This window comes from Lissotriton helveticus, chromosome 7 (genome assembly GCF_964261635.1).
Source record: "Lissotriton helveticus chromosome 7, aLisHel1.1, whole genome shotgun sequence".
Taxonomy (NCBI): domain Eukaryota; kingdom Metazoa; phylum Chordata; class Amphibia; order Caudata; family Salamandridae; genus Lissotriton; species Lissotriton helveticus.
The window spans coordinates 761,659,344-761,674,439 of NC_136068.1; the positions used below are offsets into that span (position 1 = coordinate 761,659,344).

General features: G+C 46.4%; 1 protein-coding gene across 1 annotated transcript in view; it reads left to right on the top strand.

The window, feature by feature from the left end:
- Positions 1-15,096, top strand: part of LOC144769119 (solute carrier family 22 member 4-like) — a 460,827-nt gene that overhangs the window by 215,765 nt on the left and 229,966 nt on the right. The window contains exon 3 of the mRNA XM_078653119.1: positions 3,826-3,980. Within this exon, the coding sequence (XP_078509245.1) occupies positions 3,826-3,980 (155 nt within the window). The remainder of the gene's footprint in view (positions 1-3,825; positions 3,981-15,096) is intronic.

Below are 15,096 nucleotides of genomic sequence, written 5' to 3' on the forward strand. Positions count from 1 at the left end.
TTGGTTAGCACTAAGGGCCTGTTTAGGATCTTGGCGGACAAAGTTACTCTGTCAAACATGACGGATATTCCGTCTGCCAAATGACAGTTCCATTATGGCCTATGGAACTTGTAATATGGCAGATGGGATACCCGTCACGTTTGTGACGGAGGATCCCATTTGCCAAGATCGTAACCATGCCCAAAGTCTATGACACTGTTGGTGGCCACATTTGGAGCAGGAGTGTTGGAGCATTCCGTTGTGAAAATCCTACATCTGTAGAGATTGTGAATAGGCTCCTAGGTTTACTCAGATCTACTATGAGCCTTATCCCCCACAATGAAGTAGGGATGGGTCTTTTAGAAGATCTGGTAGACTCCCATCTTGCTATGGCTCACAATCTAGGTAATACCTGAATTGAACTTTGCACGCAGTATAGCGAAAGATTGCTTGAATCTAAGTACTGTGCAAGCCATCCCCTGGATTAGTTATGTAAAAAACACCCCACGAGATCTAGGATAGAGTAATCTTTGGGAAAACATAGAAAATATCAGCTTCCACTCCAAGGTGCAGGTCAAGAAAACATACTTGGAACATAAAGAAAACCCGATACTTAGGAAAGCACTTGACATGGTAACATTCCAATGTTACATTACACTTTCATCTACCAACTGCATGGAGCCCTATCTAATATGGGCTAAGAAAGCAGAGTACAGGATTTATCTATCGTGGTTTAGAGTCAAAATGATACACTTTCATGGGGCTTTTCCCATCACAGGATCCTGGTGTGCATCATGAAGTTACATGTTAGTTGCTGGGCGATAGATATGGATATTTCTTTAAATGGTTTTAATATGGTGTGATTTTGTGATGTCTTAACATGTGCTTTCATGGTCTTATATTGGACCGAATAAAGATATTTATTTATTAATTGATTGATACTGTTTAGAAGCATAATCTGCAAACAACTGAATTACCGCCATTGGATCTTCCACAGTGTTTTGACCTATTAATGTCAAATCAGTGTGGTTGCAACGAGATATTAGCTGATGACTTTTACCACTTTCACTGAAACCAAAGTTGACTATGAATTCAAGAGCAGTCAGATCCCAGCTGACAGGTCCCATTTAAATAAGGGGATTGCTACAGTTACTTTAGATGTACAATCTATTGTTGTCTTTGCTTGGTTCTGTGGCCCTCACGACCCCTGCCTGCAATTGTATCCACTACTAAGCCTGTTCTACTCCAAGTATTCTCAGATTTATATAGTATTCGTTTTCACTTACTTGGTTCAACAAATTTCTTTATGAGAATATTGTCAGCCCCTGGATGGCCAACTCTAGGGAGAAACCCGAGTTTTTTCTCATGTATTGCTGTGTCATCAACATCATTAATTAAAGATAATACATTGAAAGTGCTATGTGGGTACCCTGGTGTATATTTGCAAAAAGGGAGGAAAGAGAGAGACCAAATAAAGCCTTTTTCTATCACCATCTCTTTTGTGCTCTACCTTTTATCACCCGGTTTCTAGTCTAACTCCTTCCCAGCTCTCTGCCACTGTTGACTTACTCTCTTCCTACCTAAATTTCTTGCTTTGCCAGTCTGAGAAGCTGTGATCCTGTCTTACAAAGCAGCATCCTAATGACCTCATTACAAGGTGTTAGCTGGAAGGCCCATATCCTAATGAGTTTCCATTGAAAAATCAAACACTGCTTAACGGCAGGGTGTCACTGCTTGACATACTGCTAACTAGTGATCTTAACAACGGAAATCGCCAGATAGATTCATTTCGTATTTTGACACCACACCTAGCCAATAATCCCAAGCAGGCAAACTTTTCATTTAGTAATTTTTACTTATTTGCATATATTTTACAAAAACATTTCAATATATCCAGAAAACAAAAACACTCTTATAAAGACATTCACATTTGACACCATTAGTACAAAAAAATATTACAAACAATATAAATGAAACCCATTCATATAAACAACATATACAAACGGAGGGAAAGAAAAGATGCCTCTAATCGTTTCATTTATGGGGCACCAGTCCTAATAACATATAACCAAACAAGCGGACGTTCGCTATTTTCTACAGGCCTGCTCGTTTAACTGCGCTGGAAACTCTTTGTTTAGAGGGTTTAGTTACAGGGGGATTCTATCCTGAACTGCAAACCTGTAGCACCCATTATAGTTCATGTTCCAGCACATGGTGAACGCGTTTCGAACCCTGAATTTGTTTGGGGGTTCTCCTCAGGACATGGACTGGAGATGGCCTTCACTGTGATTCTTTGATTCTTCCCAAAGCAGCTGTATACAATTTGTGGGGAAGCAGGAAAACTCTCAGACTGGTTACTGATTCGTATACTCTCTTTTCCGGTAACACAATGCACTGCAATGGCTTGTTGGTAACGCTGTCCTCCAAACTTCTCAATGGGGTAGATTGCGGATGTTCTCACTCGTGATATTGCTACCTTGATGTTCGCGTGTTCAGCCGTTGTTACACAAGTAATCACGCGAACGCGGAAGCACGTGAAGGCTCTTAGTGACGGTGTGAGCAGAAAGAGATTGACAAGTAAACGTGATCCAAATACAAAACGCTGAACACGCGAACATCAAACTAGCAATATCGCGAGTGAGAACATCTGCAATCTACCCCATTGAGAAGTTTGAAGGACAGCGTTACCAACAAGCCATTGCAGTGCATTGTGTTACTGGAAAAGAGAGTATACAAATCAGTAACCAGTCTGAGAGTTTTCCTGCTTCCCCACAAATTGTATACAGCTGCTTTGGGAAGAATCACAGTGAAGGCCATCTCCAGTCCATGTCCTGAGGAGAACCCCCAAACAAATTCAGGGTTCGAAACGCGTTGACTCTGTGCTGGAACATGAACTATAATGGGTACTACAGGATTGCAGTTCAGGATAAAATCCCCCTGTAACTAGACCCTCTAAACAAAGAGTTTCAAGCGCAGTTAAATTTGCAGGCCTGTAGAAAATAGGGAACGGCCGCTTGTTTGGTTATATGTTATTAGGACTGGTGCCCCATAAATGAATTGATTAGAGGCATCTTTTCTTTCCCTCCGTTTGTATATGGTGTCTATATGAATGTGTTTCATTTATATTGTTTGTAAATTTTTTGTACTAATGGTGTCAAATGTGAATGTCTTTATAAGAGTGTTTTTGTTTTCTGGATATATTGAAATGTTTTTGTAAAATATATGCAAATAGGTAAAAATTACTAAATGAAAAGTTTGCCCGCTTAGGATTATTGGCTAGGTGTGGTGTCAAAATACTAAATGAATCTATCTGGCCATTTCTGTTGTTAAGTAAGTTAGAGTGGTCTAGGCCAGGTAGCAACCAGACCCAATCCTCCTTTGGTTCCACAACTAGTGATCAGCAGCACTGAGCATCTTGAATGCCTGGCATGCTAGCTTCAATTTGATAAAGTTTGGTTGCATTGTTGCCACTAAAGTAGGCCTACTGCATACCATGTCTAGCTCTTGTAGAGTCCATGTTGGCCTAGAGATTGGACAAGGCTTGTTTATCTTTACAAGTTTGGTTTTAACAAAATCCTTGCTTTTTAAGTGCTTTGAAGCTTCCATTATTTCACATATGGAGCTTGGCGTGTACTCAGTAAACTAAACCCAACTTTAAGTTCTTTGTGGTTGCTCTATAACAGAATTTAAATACACAAGTATAGAGAAACAATGCTTAAAGATGTGCACTATGTGACTTAAAGAATTTTGTTTCAATGGCTTATTGATCACATCAAAGAAAGTAGTTGTGTTTTTAACTGATCATATATTTACACTAATCCATTTCCCCCCCCTCTTTTATTAAAGGTTTGGCCGGAAAGTGGTGCTGTTTGCAACCATGGCAGTCCAGACTGGCTTTAGCATCGTCCAGGTCTTCTCGAACAGCTGGGAGATGTTCACCATTGTGTTCCTCATAGTTGGAATGGGACAAATCTCCAACTACGTGGCAGCCTTTATACTGGGTATGTCCAATATAAACTGTTGATTACATCCGATTTAAGATGTGAAGTACATTGTGTAGTGTTTTACAAATGTGAAAACGATGATGAATGGCGCTTTAAAAAAATGCTTTTACTCAAAGAAAAGTAGATACAGTCAAAATGCATTATAATAACATAACAGATGGATACTTTTGGGACCCATTATTTATTTAGGAAGTAATAGTTGAAAACAGCTAACTGTAGAGTATGAGGACCCTTCCTAGTTGTTAAGTCGAGCCTAGACAGTGCAGGTGCTATCTCTTCGAGATATTCTGTATTCACTCTGTGGGCTTACAGCCCGCTCATCACCTTTTTATTTGTCCCTTTGATTGTTGTTCAAAAAACGCTTGCTTGCTAGTGGTTAACCCTTACTTTTTGTGTTCAGTTTCCTCCCACAAAGCACCACCAAATTACTGTTAATATTTGGTGCACAATTTTTTATTTTGATTTCTGCTTGTGTCACCGGTTGCCCGTCTTTGGTGGTTCAGCTTTGGTGCCCGTCACTTAGTCTCCCCATCCATTTCCCCCAAACCGCTCTCGTTTCGCTGCTTGTTGCTTTAGCGAGCCTCGGTCACCAGACCTTCAGCAGCCCAACCTAGCGACACAGTTAAAGGCAAGGCTTCGGTAACTTCCATCACATATTCTCTGATGCTTGTTCATGTGAAGTCAACTCAGATACATTTTTGGGGGCATTTTAATAAAGCGCAAACTGACCCAAATGTATTGAAGCACATCACAAAAGCGCCAGGTACATTACACAAGGTAAGGTTAATTTCTTTTTTTAAGGTGTGCAGAAATTAAGTGATGCTGACGCCACCTCTGTATTTCACCCCTACACCTCACAAATGGGAGCAGCATTCATCCCTCCCACCTCCTATGTCACTGCATGCCCGCCTCTCTTCCTCTTCCTGTCGTCCTCTTCTTCCTCTCAGAGCATTAATTTCATAGCGCATTAATAGCGGCTCCCAAGGGACTTTGAGACATTTTTTAATATATAATGTAAACTCGAGCAAACCAAAGGTGATGAAGCACTTTACATGAACAATGGTTGCATTACACAAGTCAGATCATTTTTGGGGCATTTTTATAGGGTGAAAACTTAACTGACCCCAAGGTATTGGAGCACTTTACAAAAGCGCCAGTTGCATTACACAACGTCAGGCTAATATTTTTGTGTCTAGGAGAACAGCGATTTAAGTAGCACCAAGACGGTCCCTTTTTATTCATTATTTCCCCTCTACCTGACAAATAGGAGCATTTTGTTGTTGTTGCTATATCCAGTGCTCCTATACTCAGGGGGCTCGGACAGAGGGCGGGCCGGGGACTTGCTGGTAAATGGATGGTGCGAGCAGTGTTTTGAATGGAAAGCTCTCAAAGTGGTAAGGGTAATGTGATCTCATCTGTAAGATGATTTACAACATTTGTAATTGTGTAATATGGTACAATATTACCACTGAGGGATTCTGGCGACATCATAAATCATGTGGCCAACAGTTCAGTGGTTTGTACGAGGGATGGGACCACAGGATCGTATTACCGATGATAACTGTGCAGCTGAAAATAGACATTGATTGGAATTAGAATCTTTAGGTTTTGTTCACATTTTCTGAATAAAGTGTTGATAAAACAATTGGCACTGGTGAAGTTCATATGTGATTCTGTGACTTCAGAGTTTATCAAACAATTATGGATTTGTCACATTTCGTACATAATTTCCTCGATTTGCAAATTTCTTAAAAATATTAATTCTTGCTCAAATCGATGACAACAAAGCTTGACAAATCTGTTATCAGCAAAGTGCAGCTGACAGTGGACACTGAATGAAATAAGAGTGTGTCGGTCTTGATTACCTGTGCTTGAAATAATTGATGATAAAAAATGGGCATTGATGGTCCAGTGGATTCATGTGAATCTGTAGCTACAGAGTTTACCACAGAATTATGGATTGTGAGTGTCCTGGGAACCCAACTGTCCAACTTACAAATGTTTTTAAATCTTAATATCACAAACTACTGAACACATTGACACCAAACCACAAAAAGCATGTTTTCCTGACCAAGCTTCCTGCCAACTTTGGTGTAATTCCGTTCAGCAGTTATTCAGTAGCGATGGTCAAAAAAGTCTGTGGAAAATGCATGGGGTTTTTGCTTTTTGGGACCCGCCCTTTTTCTTGGCCCATTTGATGGATTGCCCTAAAACTTTACATGAAGATACTAGTTAAATTAGAGCACTTTTTTTGGAAGGTTTCCTTAAGATTCATCAAACGGCAGCAAAGTTATTTGCAAACAAAATGAATTTCCTATGGAAACGCAGACCTATCTATGCCTAATATATATATATATATATATATATATATATATATATATATATATATATATATATATATATATATATATATATATATATATATATATATGTGTGTGTGTGTATGTCGTTATGGTTAGTTGGACATTTCACTCGTACTAACGTTATGGTTAGTTGGACATTTCACTCGTACAAAACCAGAGAAATTCGGCTGTTATAGTTAGTTGAGCTAAATATAGCCCACGCAATGCACTGCTGATGACGTCACATATTATATCACTCATGACATGGTCAGTGACATCACTCATGACATCATCCACTTAATATCTGATGCAGCTCCTCACACCCTAATATAACCTTTCATACACCTACTCTAAAATACAAACTACCATTCTAGAAACCATAGACACACCAATTCCAGTTACTACATATCCACTCACAGATTCATAGGTCTACACACACATCCACTCATTCATACAGTCATTCATACATGCAGTCACCCATCCACTGATATATGCACTCATACACCTATACAGATACTCACACACCGCCACTCACCCATAGTTACTCACACACCTAATCAGTCACCAAAAGACTCCATCACAGTGCCATTAACTCACCAATACACTTATACACACACTACCTCACTTATTCATACAGATACAAACAAAAACGTACTCTCTTATGCAATAACTGACACAAGCACACACTCATCTATACAGCCACACTCACAATCACTCACTCTCACATATGGTCAGTTATATACTCCAACAATCACATATACTGCCTTTCACATATGCTGTTACTCACACATATACCACTGAGACATCGATTCACTCACCAACACAGCCATACGCACACTCACTCACCCATACAGACCCTTGCAGATGCACTCATAAACCCATACACCCACTGAATCACCCACTCACACATCCATGCAGGGATTTACACAAAACACAGACACTCAGGCACCTATACAGGTACTCGGATAACTTATCATTAACCCATATAGACAATCATGTAGCTACTCACCAACCCAAGCAGCCACTTACAAACCAACTGACAGCCTGATACAGACATTCTCACAGATTAGTAATTTACCCATGCATTCACTAAGACACATTTAACCACTCACTTATACAGTCAGTCACGCATACACTAAATCATCCATTCAGACATTCATACACCCACTCATTCTTCAATACACCTTTGCGTATCTATATATACCATTCTTAACTTTAAAAAATCACCCAGTCTCTGGATGATGTAATCAGTGATGTCATTTGAGATGACATCAGTGATGTCACTGACCATGTCATGAGTGATGTAATATGTGATATCATCCTCAGTGCATTGCGGGGGCGCAAGTTATAGTTAGCTCAACTAACTATAACAGCCGAATTTCTCTGGTTTTGTGCGAGTGAAATGCCCAAATAAGTCCTGAAACCTGTGGTTTTTTCAATGAATTTCTGAGATTTTTAAATGCTAATTTCTAACTATAGTGTTCCTGAAACCTATGTTTGTTTTCAGTAAATTTCAAGGGTTTTTTAAATGCTATTTGCTAACCATAACGTCCCTGAAACCTTGGGTTTTTTCAGTGAATTTCAAAGGTTTTTTAAATGCTAATTACTAACTATAACATCCCTGAAATGTATGTTTTTTTCAATTCATTTCTAAGGGTTTTTAAAAGCTAATTTATCACTAAAACGTAGTAGTTGCATTTGCAGAGCGGTGCAGAAAGGAGGCTGGGCCTCCGACCAGCGCTCAAGAATTCTGCTGTGTAGGACTTACCAGGAGGGCTTCTTGGCCCCCAAAGTCCCTCAGGAGTAAAGTGGACTTCAGCCCCCAACCCGTAGTGTGCCAGGAGGCGCATTTGCAGAGTGGTGGAGAAGGGGGGTGTGGCCTCTGAAGACCTTTTAGCAATACCACTGTGTGGGACTTACTGGAGGTAACAGGAGGGGTAGTTGACCGCCAAGGACGTCCTTGGTGGGCCAACTACCCTTCCTATTAACGCTCTTGGATGGGGATTAAAGTCTTCTTCAATGCTGGTGGTCCTTTGGGGCCAACTAGCCTACCTGACACCTCCAGTAAGTTCCAGATAGTGGGATTGCTGAGAGGTGGACAAAGGCCACGCCCCCTTTCTGCACCACTCTGCAAACGCACCTCCGGGCACGCTCTTGGTTGTGGGATGAAGTCTCCGTGCCTCCTGAGGGTCCCTGGGGTCCAACTAGCCCTCCTGTTATCTCTAGTAAGCCCCACACAGCTGCATTGCTGAGAGTGGTCCGAGGTCACACCCCCTTTTAACACCACTCTGCAAACGCGCCTCCTGGCATACTGCTGCTCAGGAGTTGAAGTGCACTTTAGTCCTGAGGTCCTAAGGACACAAGTGGACCTCATTGCCCCACCAGCAGTGAACCAAGAGGTGGGTTTGCAGAGTGGTGTAAAAAGGGGCGTGGCCTCGGACCACATCTCAGCAATTCCACTGTGTGGGGCTTACTGGAGGTACCTGGTGGGCTAGTTGGGCTCTAAGGACCCTTAGCATTCATGGGGACTTAATCCCCCAACTCAGAACACGCCAGGAGGTGCATTTGCACAGTGGTGCAGGGAGGGAGCGGGGCCTCTGGCGAGGTGCCAGCTTTTTTTTTTGTTAGAAGGGGGACTGTGTGGACCCCTTTCTTTTAATATTTTGTGAGCCATGGGGACCCCCATACCCCAGGGCCTGTAACATTTTATTTATTTATTTAAAATGGAAGGGGGCCTCGCGGCTCACCTCCCAAGGCAGATTTTGGCCCGGGGATCCCATCCCCGGGGCATGGATCCATATTTATATTTAATTTTAAAAAATCATTTAAAAGGAGGGGGGCTGCACGGCCCCCCTCCTGAGGCCATTATTGGCCTCGGGGACCCCATCCCATGGGGCATTGCCTCGTTTAATTGCTTTTTTATCTTGTTTAAACAGGAGGGGGGCCATGTGGCCCCCTTCCCCGGGCCACTTTTGGCCCAGGGGACCCCGTCCCCCGGGACCTGACCTAAACGCTGGGGAATGCGGGGGAGCCCCAATGTCCCCTCAGTCCCTGCCGGCTCCCCGTCTTCTGAAGGAGCCGGCATTGGTTTTGGACAAAGGGAGCAGCTGACATGCAGCTCAGTGGCGTAACAAACGCCCCCGCAGCCCCCGCGGTGCGGGGGGGGCCCAACTCTGTTCAGTTAATTAAGGGGCCCCCGGCCCTCACAGCTCTTCTGAAAGCTGTGAGAGAGGCTTGCGCTAACGCAAAGCCTCTCTCCCTCTGCGTTTGAAGCAGCTGCTGCTGTCTGCTCCGAGTCCCTAGCCCCCTCCCTCTGACTAAAGAGAAACAAAGTATCAACATTGTTTCTCTTCAGTCAGAGCCGAGGCAGGCCCGGGACGAGGGGGGTGGGGGTCCCAGAGACAGCAGTCTCCACCGCTCCTCTGAGGAAGCACAGAGCCCGGCCCCCACTCTCTCCTCTCCAAAAGCAAAGCCCACCCCACAAGAGAAGAGAGGGACAAAGGTGGGGTGAGGGCCCCACCCCTCAAGAGAAGAGAGGGACAAAAGTGGGGTGGGGGCCCCACCCCACAAGAGAAGACAGGGACAAAGGTGGGGTGGGGGCCCCACCCCAAAAGAGAAGACAGGGACAAAGGTGGGGTGGGCGGCCCAGCCCACAAGAGAAGACAGGGACAAAGGTGGGGTGGGGGGCCCAGCCCACAAGAGAAGACAGGGACAAAGGTGGAGTGGGACCCCACCCCACAAGAGAAGACAGGGGCAAAGGTGGGGTGGGGGGCCCAGCCCACAAGAGAAGACAGGAACAAAGGTGGGGTGGGGCCCCTACCCCACAAGAGAAGACAGGGACAAAGGTGAAAAGAGAAGAGATAGGGACAAGGATAGGGTGGGGGCCCCACAAGAGAAGAGAAGAGACAGGGACAAGGATGGGGGTGGGGGCCCCACCCCACAAGAGAAGAGACAGGGACAAGGATGGGGTGGGGGCCCCAGAGACAGCAGTCTCCACTGCTCCTCTGAGGCAGCTCAGAGCCCGGCCTCCACTCTCTCCTCCCCATAAGCAAAGCCCACCCCACAAGAGAAGAGAAGAAATGGGGACAAGCATGGGGTGGGGACCCCAGAGAGTAGAAGGCATCACAGAGCACTGCTCAGAGTCTGGACCCTGATAAGGGTGGGGGTGGGGGTCCCCAGAGAGAGCATTCTCAAGGGCAAAGCTCATATGAGAAGGGATGAGGCAGCAAAATGGGGCCCTCAGGTAAGCACTCTTGTTAGAAGCACCATGTGGGCGTCTGCGGGGAGGGGGGGCAAGGCAGAGGGGAGAAGGGTTCAAGGCAGAGGGGAGAAGGGTGCAAGGCAGAGAGGAGAAGGGCGCAAGGCAGAGAAGAGAAAGGTGCAAGGCAGAGGGGCGAAAGGTGCAAGGCAGAGAGGAGAAGGGTGCAAGGCAGAGAGGAGAAGGGCGCAAGGCAGAGAAGAGAAAGGTGCAAGGCAGAGGGGCGAAGGGTGCAAGGCAGAGAGGAGAAGGGTGCAAGGCAGAGAAGAGAAAGGTGCAAGGCAGAGTGGCGAAGGGTGCAAGGTAGAGCGGAGAAGGGCGCAAGGCAGAGAGGAGAAGGGTGCAAGGTAGAGAAGGGTGCAAGGCGGAGGGGAGAAGGGTGCAAGGCAGAGGGGAGAAGGGTGCAAGGCAGAGAGGAGAAGGGTACAAGGCAAAGAGGAGAAGGGTGCAAGGCGGAGGGGAGAAAGGTGCAAGGTAGGGAAGGATGCAAGGCGGAGGGGAGAAAGGTACAAGGCAGAGGGGAGAAGGGTATAAGGCAGAGGGGAGAATGGTGCAAGGTAGAAAAGGTTGCAAGGCGGAGGTGGAGTAGGGTGCAAGGCAGAGAGGAGAAGGGTGTAAGGCAGAGGGGAGAATGGTGCAAGGTAGAAAAGGGCGCAAGGCGGAGGTGGAGTAGGGTGCAAGGCAGAGAGGAGAAGGGTGCAAGGCAGAGGGGAGAAGGGTGAAAGGCAGAGAGGAGAAGAGTGCAAGGCAGAGGGGAGAAGGGTACAAGGCAGAGGGGAGAATGGTGCAAGGCAGAGGGGAGAATGGTGCAAGGTAGAAAAGGGGCAAGGCGGAGGTGGAGTAGGGTGCAAGGCAGAGAGGAGAAGGGTGCAAGGCAGAGGGGAGAAGGGTGCAAGGCAGAGGGGAGAAGGGTGCAAGGCAAAGGGGTGAAGGGAGCAAGGCAGAGGGGGGAATGCTGCAAGGCAGAGGGGAGAATGGTGCAAGGTATAAAAGGATGCAAGGCCAGGGGAGGTGGAGTAGGGAGGGGGAGAGAGTGAGGGAGAGTGGGAGATAGTGGAGAGTGGAGAGAGGGAGAGTGGAGAGAGAGAGTGGGAGAGAGTGGAGAGAGAGTGGGTGAGAGTGGAGAGAGGGAGAGTGGAGAGAGGGAGAGTGGAGAGGGAGAGTGGAGAGGGAGAGTGGAGAGAGGGAGAGTGGAGAGAGAGAGTGGAGAGAGAGAGAGAGAGGAGAGAGAGAGTGGAGAGAGAGTAGAGAGAGCGTGGAGAGACAGTGGAGAGAGTTAGTGAGAGAGAGAGTGGAGAGAGAGACAGTGAAGAGAGAGTGGAGAGAGATTGGAGCGAGAGAGTGGAGAGATTGCAGAGAGAGTAGAGAGAGAGAGTTGAGAGAGAGAGTGGAGAGAGATTAGAGCGAGAGTGGAGGGAGAGAGTGGAGAGAGAGAGTGGAGGGAGAGAGTGGAGAGAGACAGTGAAGAGAGACAGTGAAGAGAGACAGAGAGTGGAGAGAGAGTAGAAAGAGGGTGGAGAGAGAGAGTGGAAAGAGAGTGAAGGGAGACAGTGGAGGGAGAGAGATAGTGAGAGAGTGGAGAGAGAGTAGAGAGCGAAAGTGGAGAGAGAGACAGTGGAGAGACAGTGGAGAGAGACAGAGTGGAGAGAGACAGAGTGGAGAGAGACAGATTGGAGAGAGACAGATTGGAGAGAGACAGAGTGGAGAGAGACAGAGTGGAGAGGGACAGTGGAGAGAGACTAGAGAGAGAAGGGAGAGAGGGTGGAGAGAGAGAGTGGAAAGAGAGTGGAAAGAGAGTGGAGAGAGAGTGAAGAGAGACAGTGGAAGGAGAGAGTGGAGAGAGAGATAGATATATAGTGGGAGAGTGGAGAGAGAGTAGAGAGAGAAAGTGGAGAGACAGTGGAGAGAGAGTGGAGAGAGATTGGAGAGAGAGAGAGTGGAGAGAGTGGAGAGATTGGAGAGAGAGTGGAGAGAGAGAGTGGAGAGAGAGAGAGAGAGAATGGAGAGAGTGGAGAGAGAGAGAGAGTGGAGAGAGAATAGAGCCAGAGTGGAGAGAGACAGTGGAGAGAGACAGAGAGTGGAGAGAGTGGAGAGAGTGAAGTGAGAGAGACGGAGAGAGAGAGTGAAGAGAGAGTGGAGAGAGGGTGGAGAGAGAGAGTGGGGAGAGAGAGAGTGGAGAGAGAGTGGAGAGAGAGAGAGAGAGAGAGAGAGAGAGAAGGGAGAGAGGGTGGAGAGAGAGAGTGGAGAGAGAGTAGCGAGAGAGTGGGGGGAGACAGTGGAGGGAGAGAGTGGAGAGAGAGTGGTGAGAGAGAGATAGTGAGAGAGTGGAGAGAGAGTAGAGAGAGAGAAAGTGGAGAGAGAGACAGTGGAGAGAGAGTGGAGAGAGAGACAGTAGAGATAGAGTGGACAGAGTTGAGAGAGAGAATGGAGAGAGTGGAGAAAAAGTAGAGACTGACTGACTGACTCAGAGACTGAATACTGACTGACCGACAGACTGACTGACTGAAAAACTGACCGAGAGGGAGAGACTGGCTGACTGAGAGAGTGACTGACTGACAGAGAGAGATACTGATTGAGAGTGAGACTGACTGACAGAGATAGAGAGAGACTGACTGACTGACAGAGACTGACTGACTGACGTAGAGAGATACTGACTGACAGAGAGAGAGATTGACTGACAGAGAGACTCACAGAGAGAGACTGACATAGAGAGAGAGAGAGAGACTGACTGACTGAGAGAGGCTGACTGACTGGGAGAGAGAGAGACTGACTGGGAGAGAGAGAGAGAGACTGACTGACAGAGAGAGAGACTAAAAGAGAGAGACTGACTGAGAGAGAGAGAGACTGACAGAGAAAGAGACTGACCGACAGAGAGACTGACTGACAGAGAGAAACTGACTGAGAGAGAGAGAGACTCGCAGAGAGAGGCTGACTAACAGAGAGAGAGAGACTGACTGACAGAGAGAGAGACTGACTGACAGAGAGAGTCACTGACTGACAGAGAGAGAGACTGACTGAGAGAGACTGGCTCACTGCGAGAGAGAGAGAGAATGACTGACTGAGAGAGACTGACAGAGGGAGAGAGAGACTGTCTGGAAGACTGACTCACAGAGAGAGAGAGATTGAGAGAGAGAGACTGAGAGAGAGAGGCTGAGAGCGAGAGCCTGACAGAGAGACTGACAGAGAGAGGGACTGACAGAGAGAGGGACTGACAGGGAGAGGGACTGACTGAGAGAGAGACTGACTTAGAGAGAGACTGACAGAGAGAGACTGACAGAGAGAGGGACTAAAAGAGAGAGAGACTGACTGATTGAGAGAGACTGATTGAGAGAGAGAGACTGACTGAGAGAGACTGACTGACAGAGAGACTGACTGACAGAGAGAGACTGAGACTCTGACAGAGAGAGACTGACTGACAGAGAGAGAGACAGTCTGACAGAGAGAGAGACTGACTGATAGAGCGAGACTGACTGACTGAAAAAGAGAGACTGACTGACTGAAAGAGAGAGACTGACTGACTGGGAGAAACTGACAGAGAGAGACTGTGAGAGACTGACTGTCAAAAAGGGAGAGACTGACTGAGAGAGAGACTGACTAACTGAGAGAGACTGACTAACTGAGAGAGACTGACAGAAAAAGAGAGATAGAGAGACTGATAGAGAGAGGGACTGATAGAGAGAGGGACTGATAGAGAGACTGACAGACAGAGGGGCTGACAGACAGAGGGACTGACAGACAGAGGGACTGACAGGGAGAGAGACTGACTGAGAGAGAGACTGACTGAGAGAGAGACTGACTGAGAGAGAGACTGACTGAGAGAGAGACTGACAGAGAGAGGGACTGACTGATAGAGCGAGAGAGACCGACTGACTGACAGAGAGAGAGAGAGAGAGAGACTGACTGACTGACAGACTGACTGACTGAGAGAGGCTGACTGACTGAGAGAGACTGAATGACAGAGAGAGATAGCCTGACTGACTGAGAGAGAGACTGACTGACAGAGAGAGAGAGACTGACTGACAGACTGACTGACAGAGAGACTGAATGACAGAGAGAGATAGACTGACTAAGAGAGAGACTGACAGACTGACTGACAGGCTGACTGACAGAGAGACTGAATGACAGAGAGAGAGAGAGAGACTGACTGACTGACTGACTGAGAGAGGCTGACTGACTGAGAGAGACTGAATGACAGAGAGAGATAGCCTGACTGACTGAGAGAGAGACTGACTGACAGAGAGAGAGACTGACTGACAGACTGACTGACAGAGAGACTGAATGACAGAGAGAGATAGACTGACTAAGAGAGAGACTGACAGACTGACTGACAGGCTGACTGACAGAGAGACTGAATGACAGGGAGAGAGAGAGAGAGAGAGACTGACTCACTGAGAGAGAGAGACTGTGATGGAATTGGGGTCAAAGTGTGTATGAAGCTATGCAATGCCTCTTAAGATTGCTATTGTCTACTAATTAAAATGTATTATCACAATGTGCTCTTTGTAGTTACATC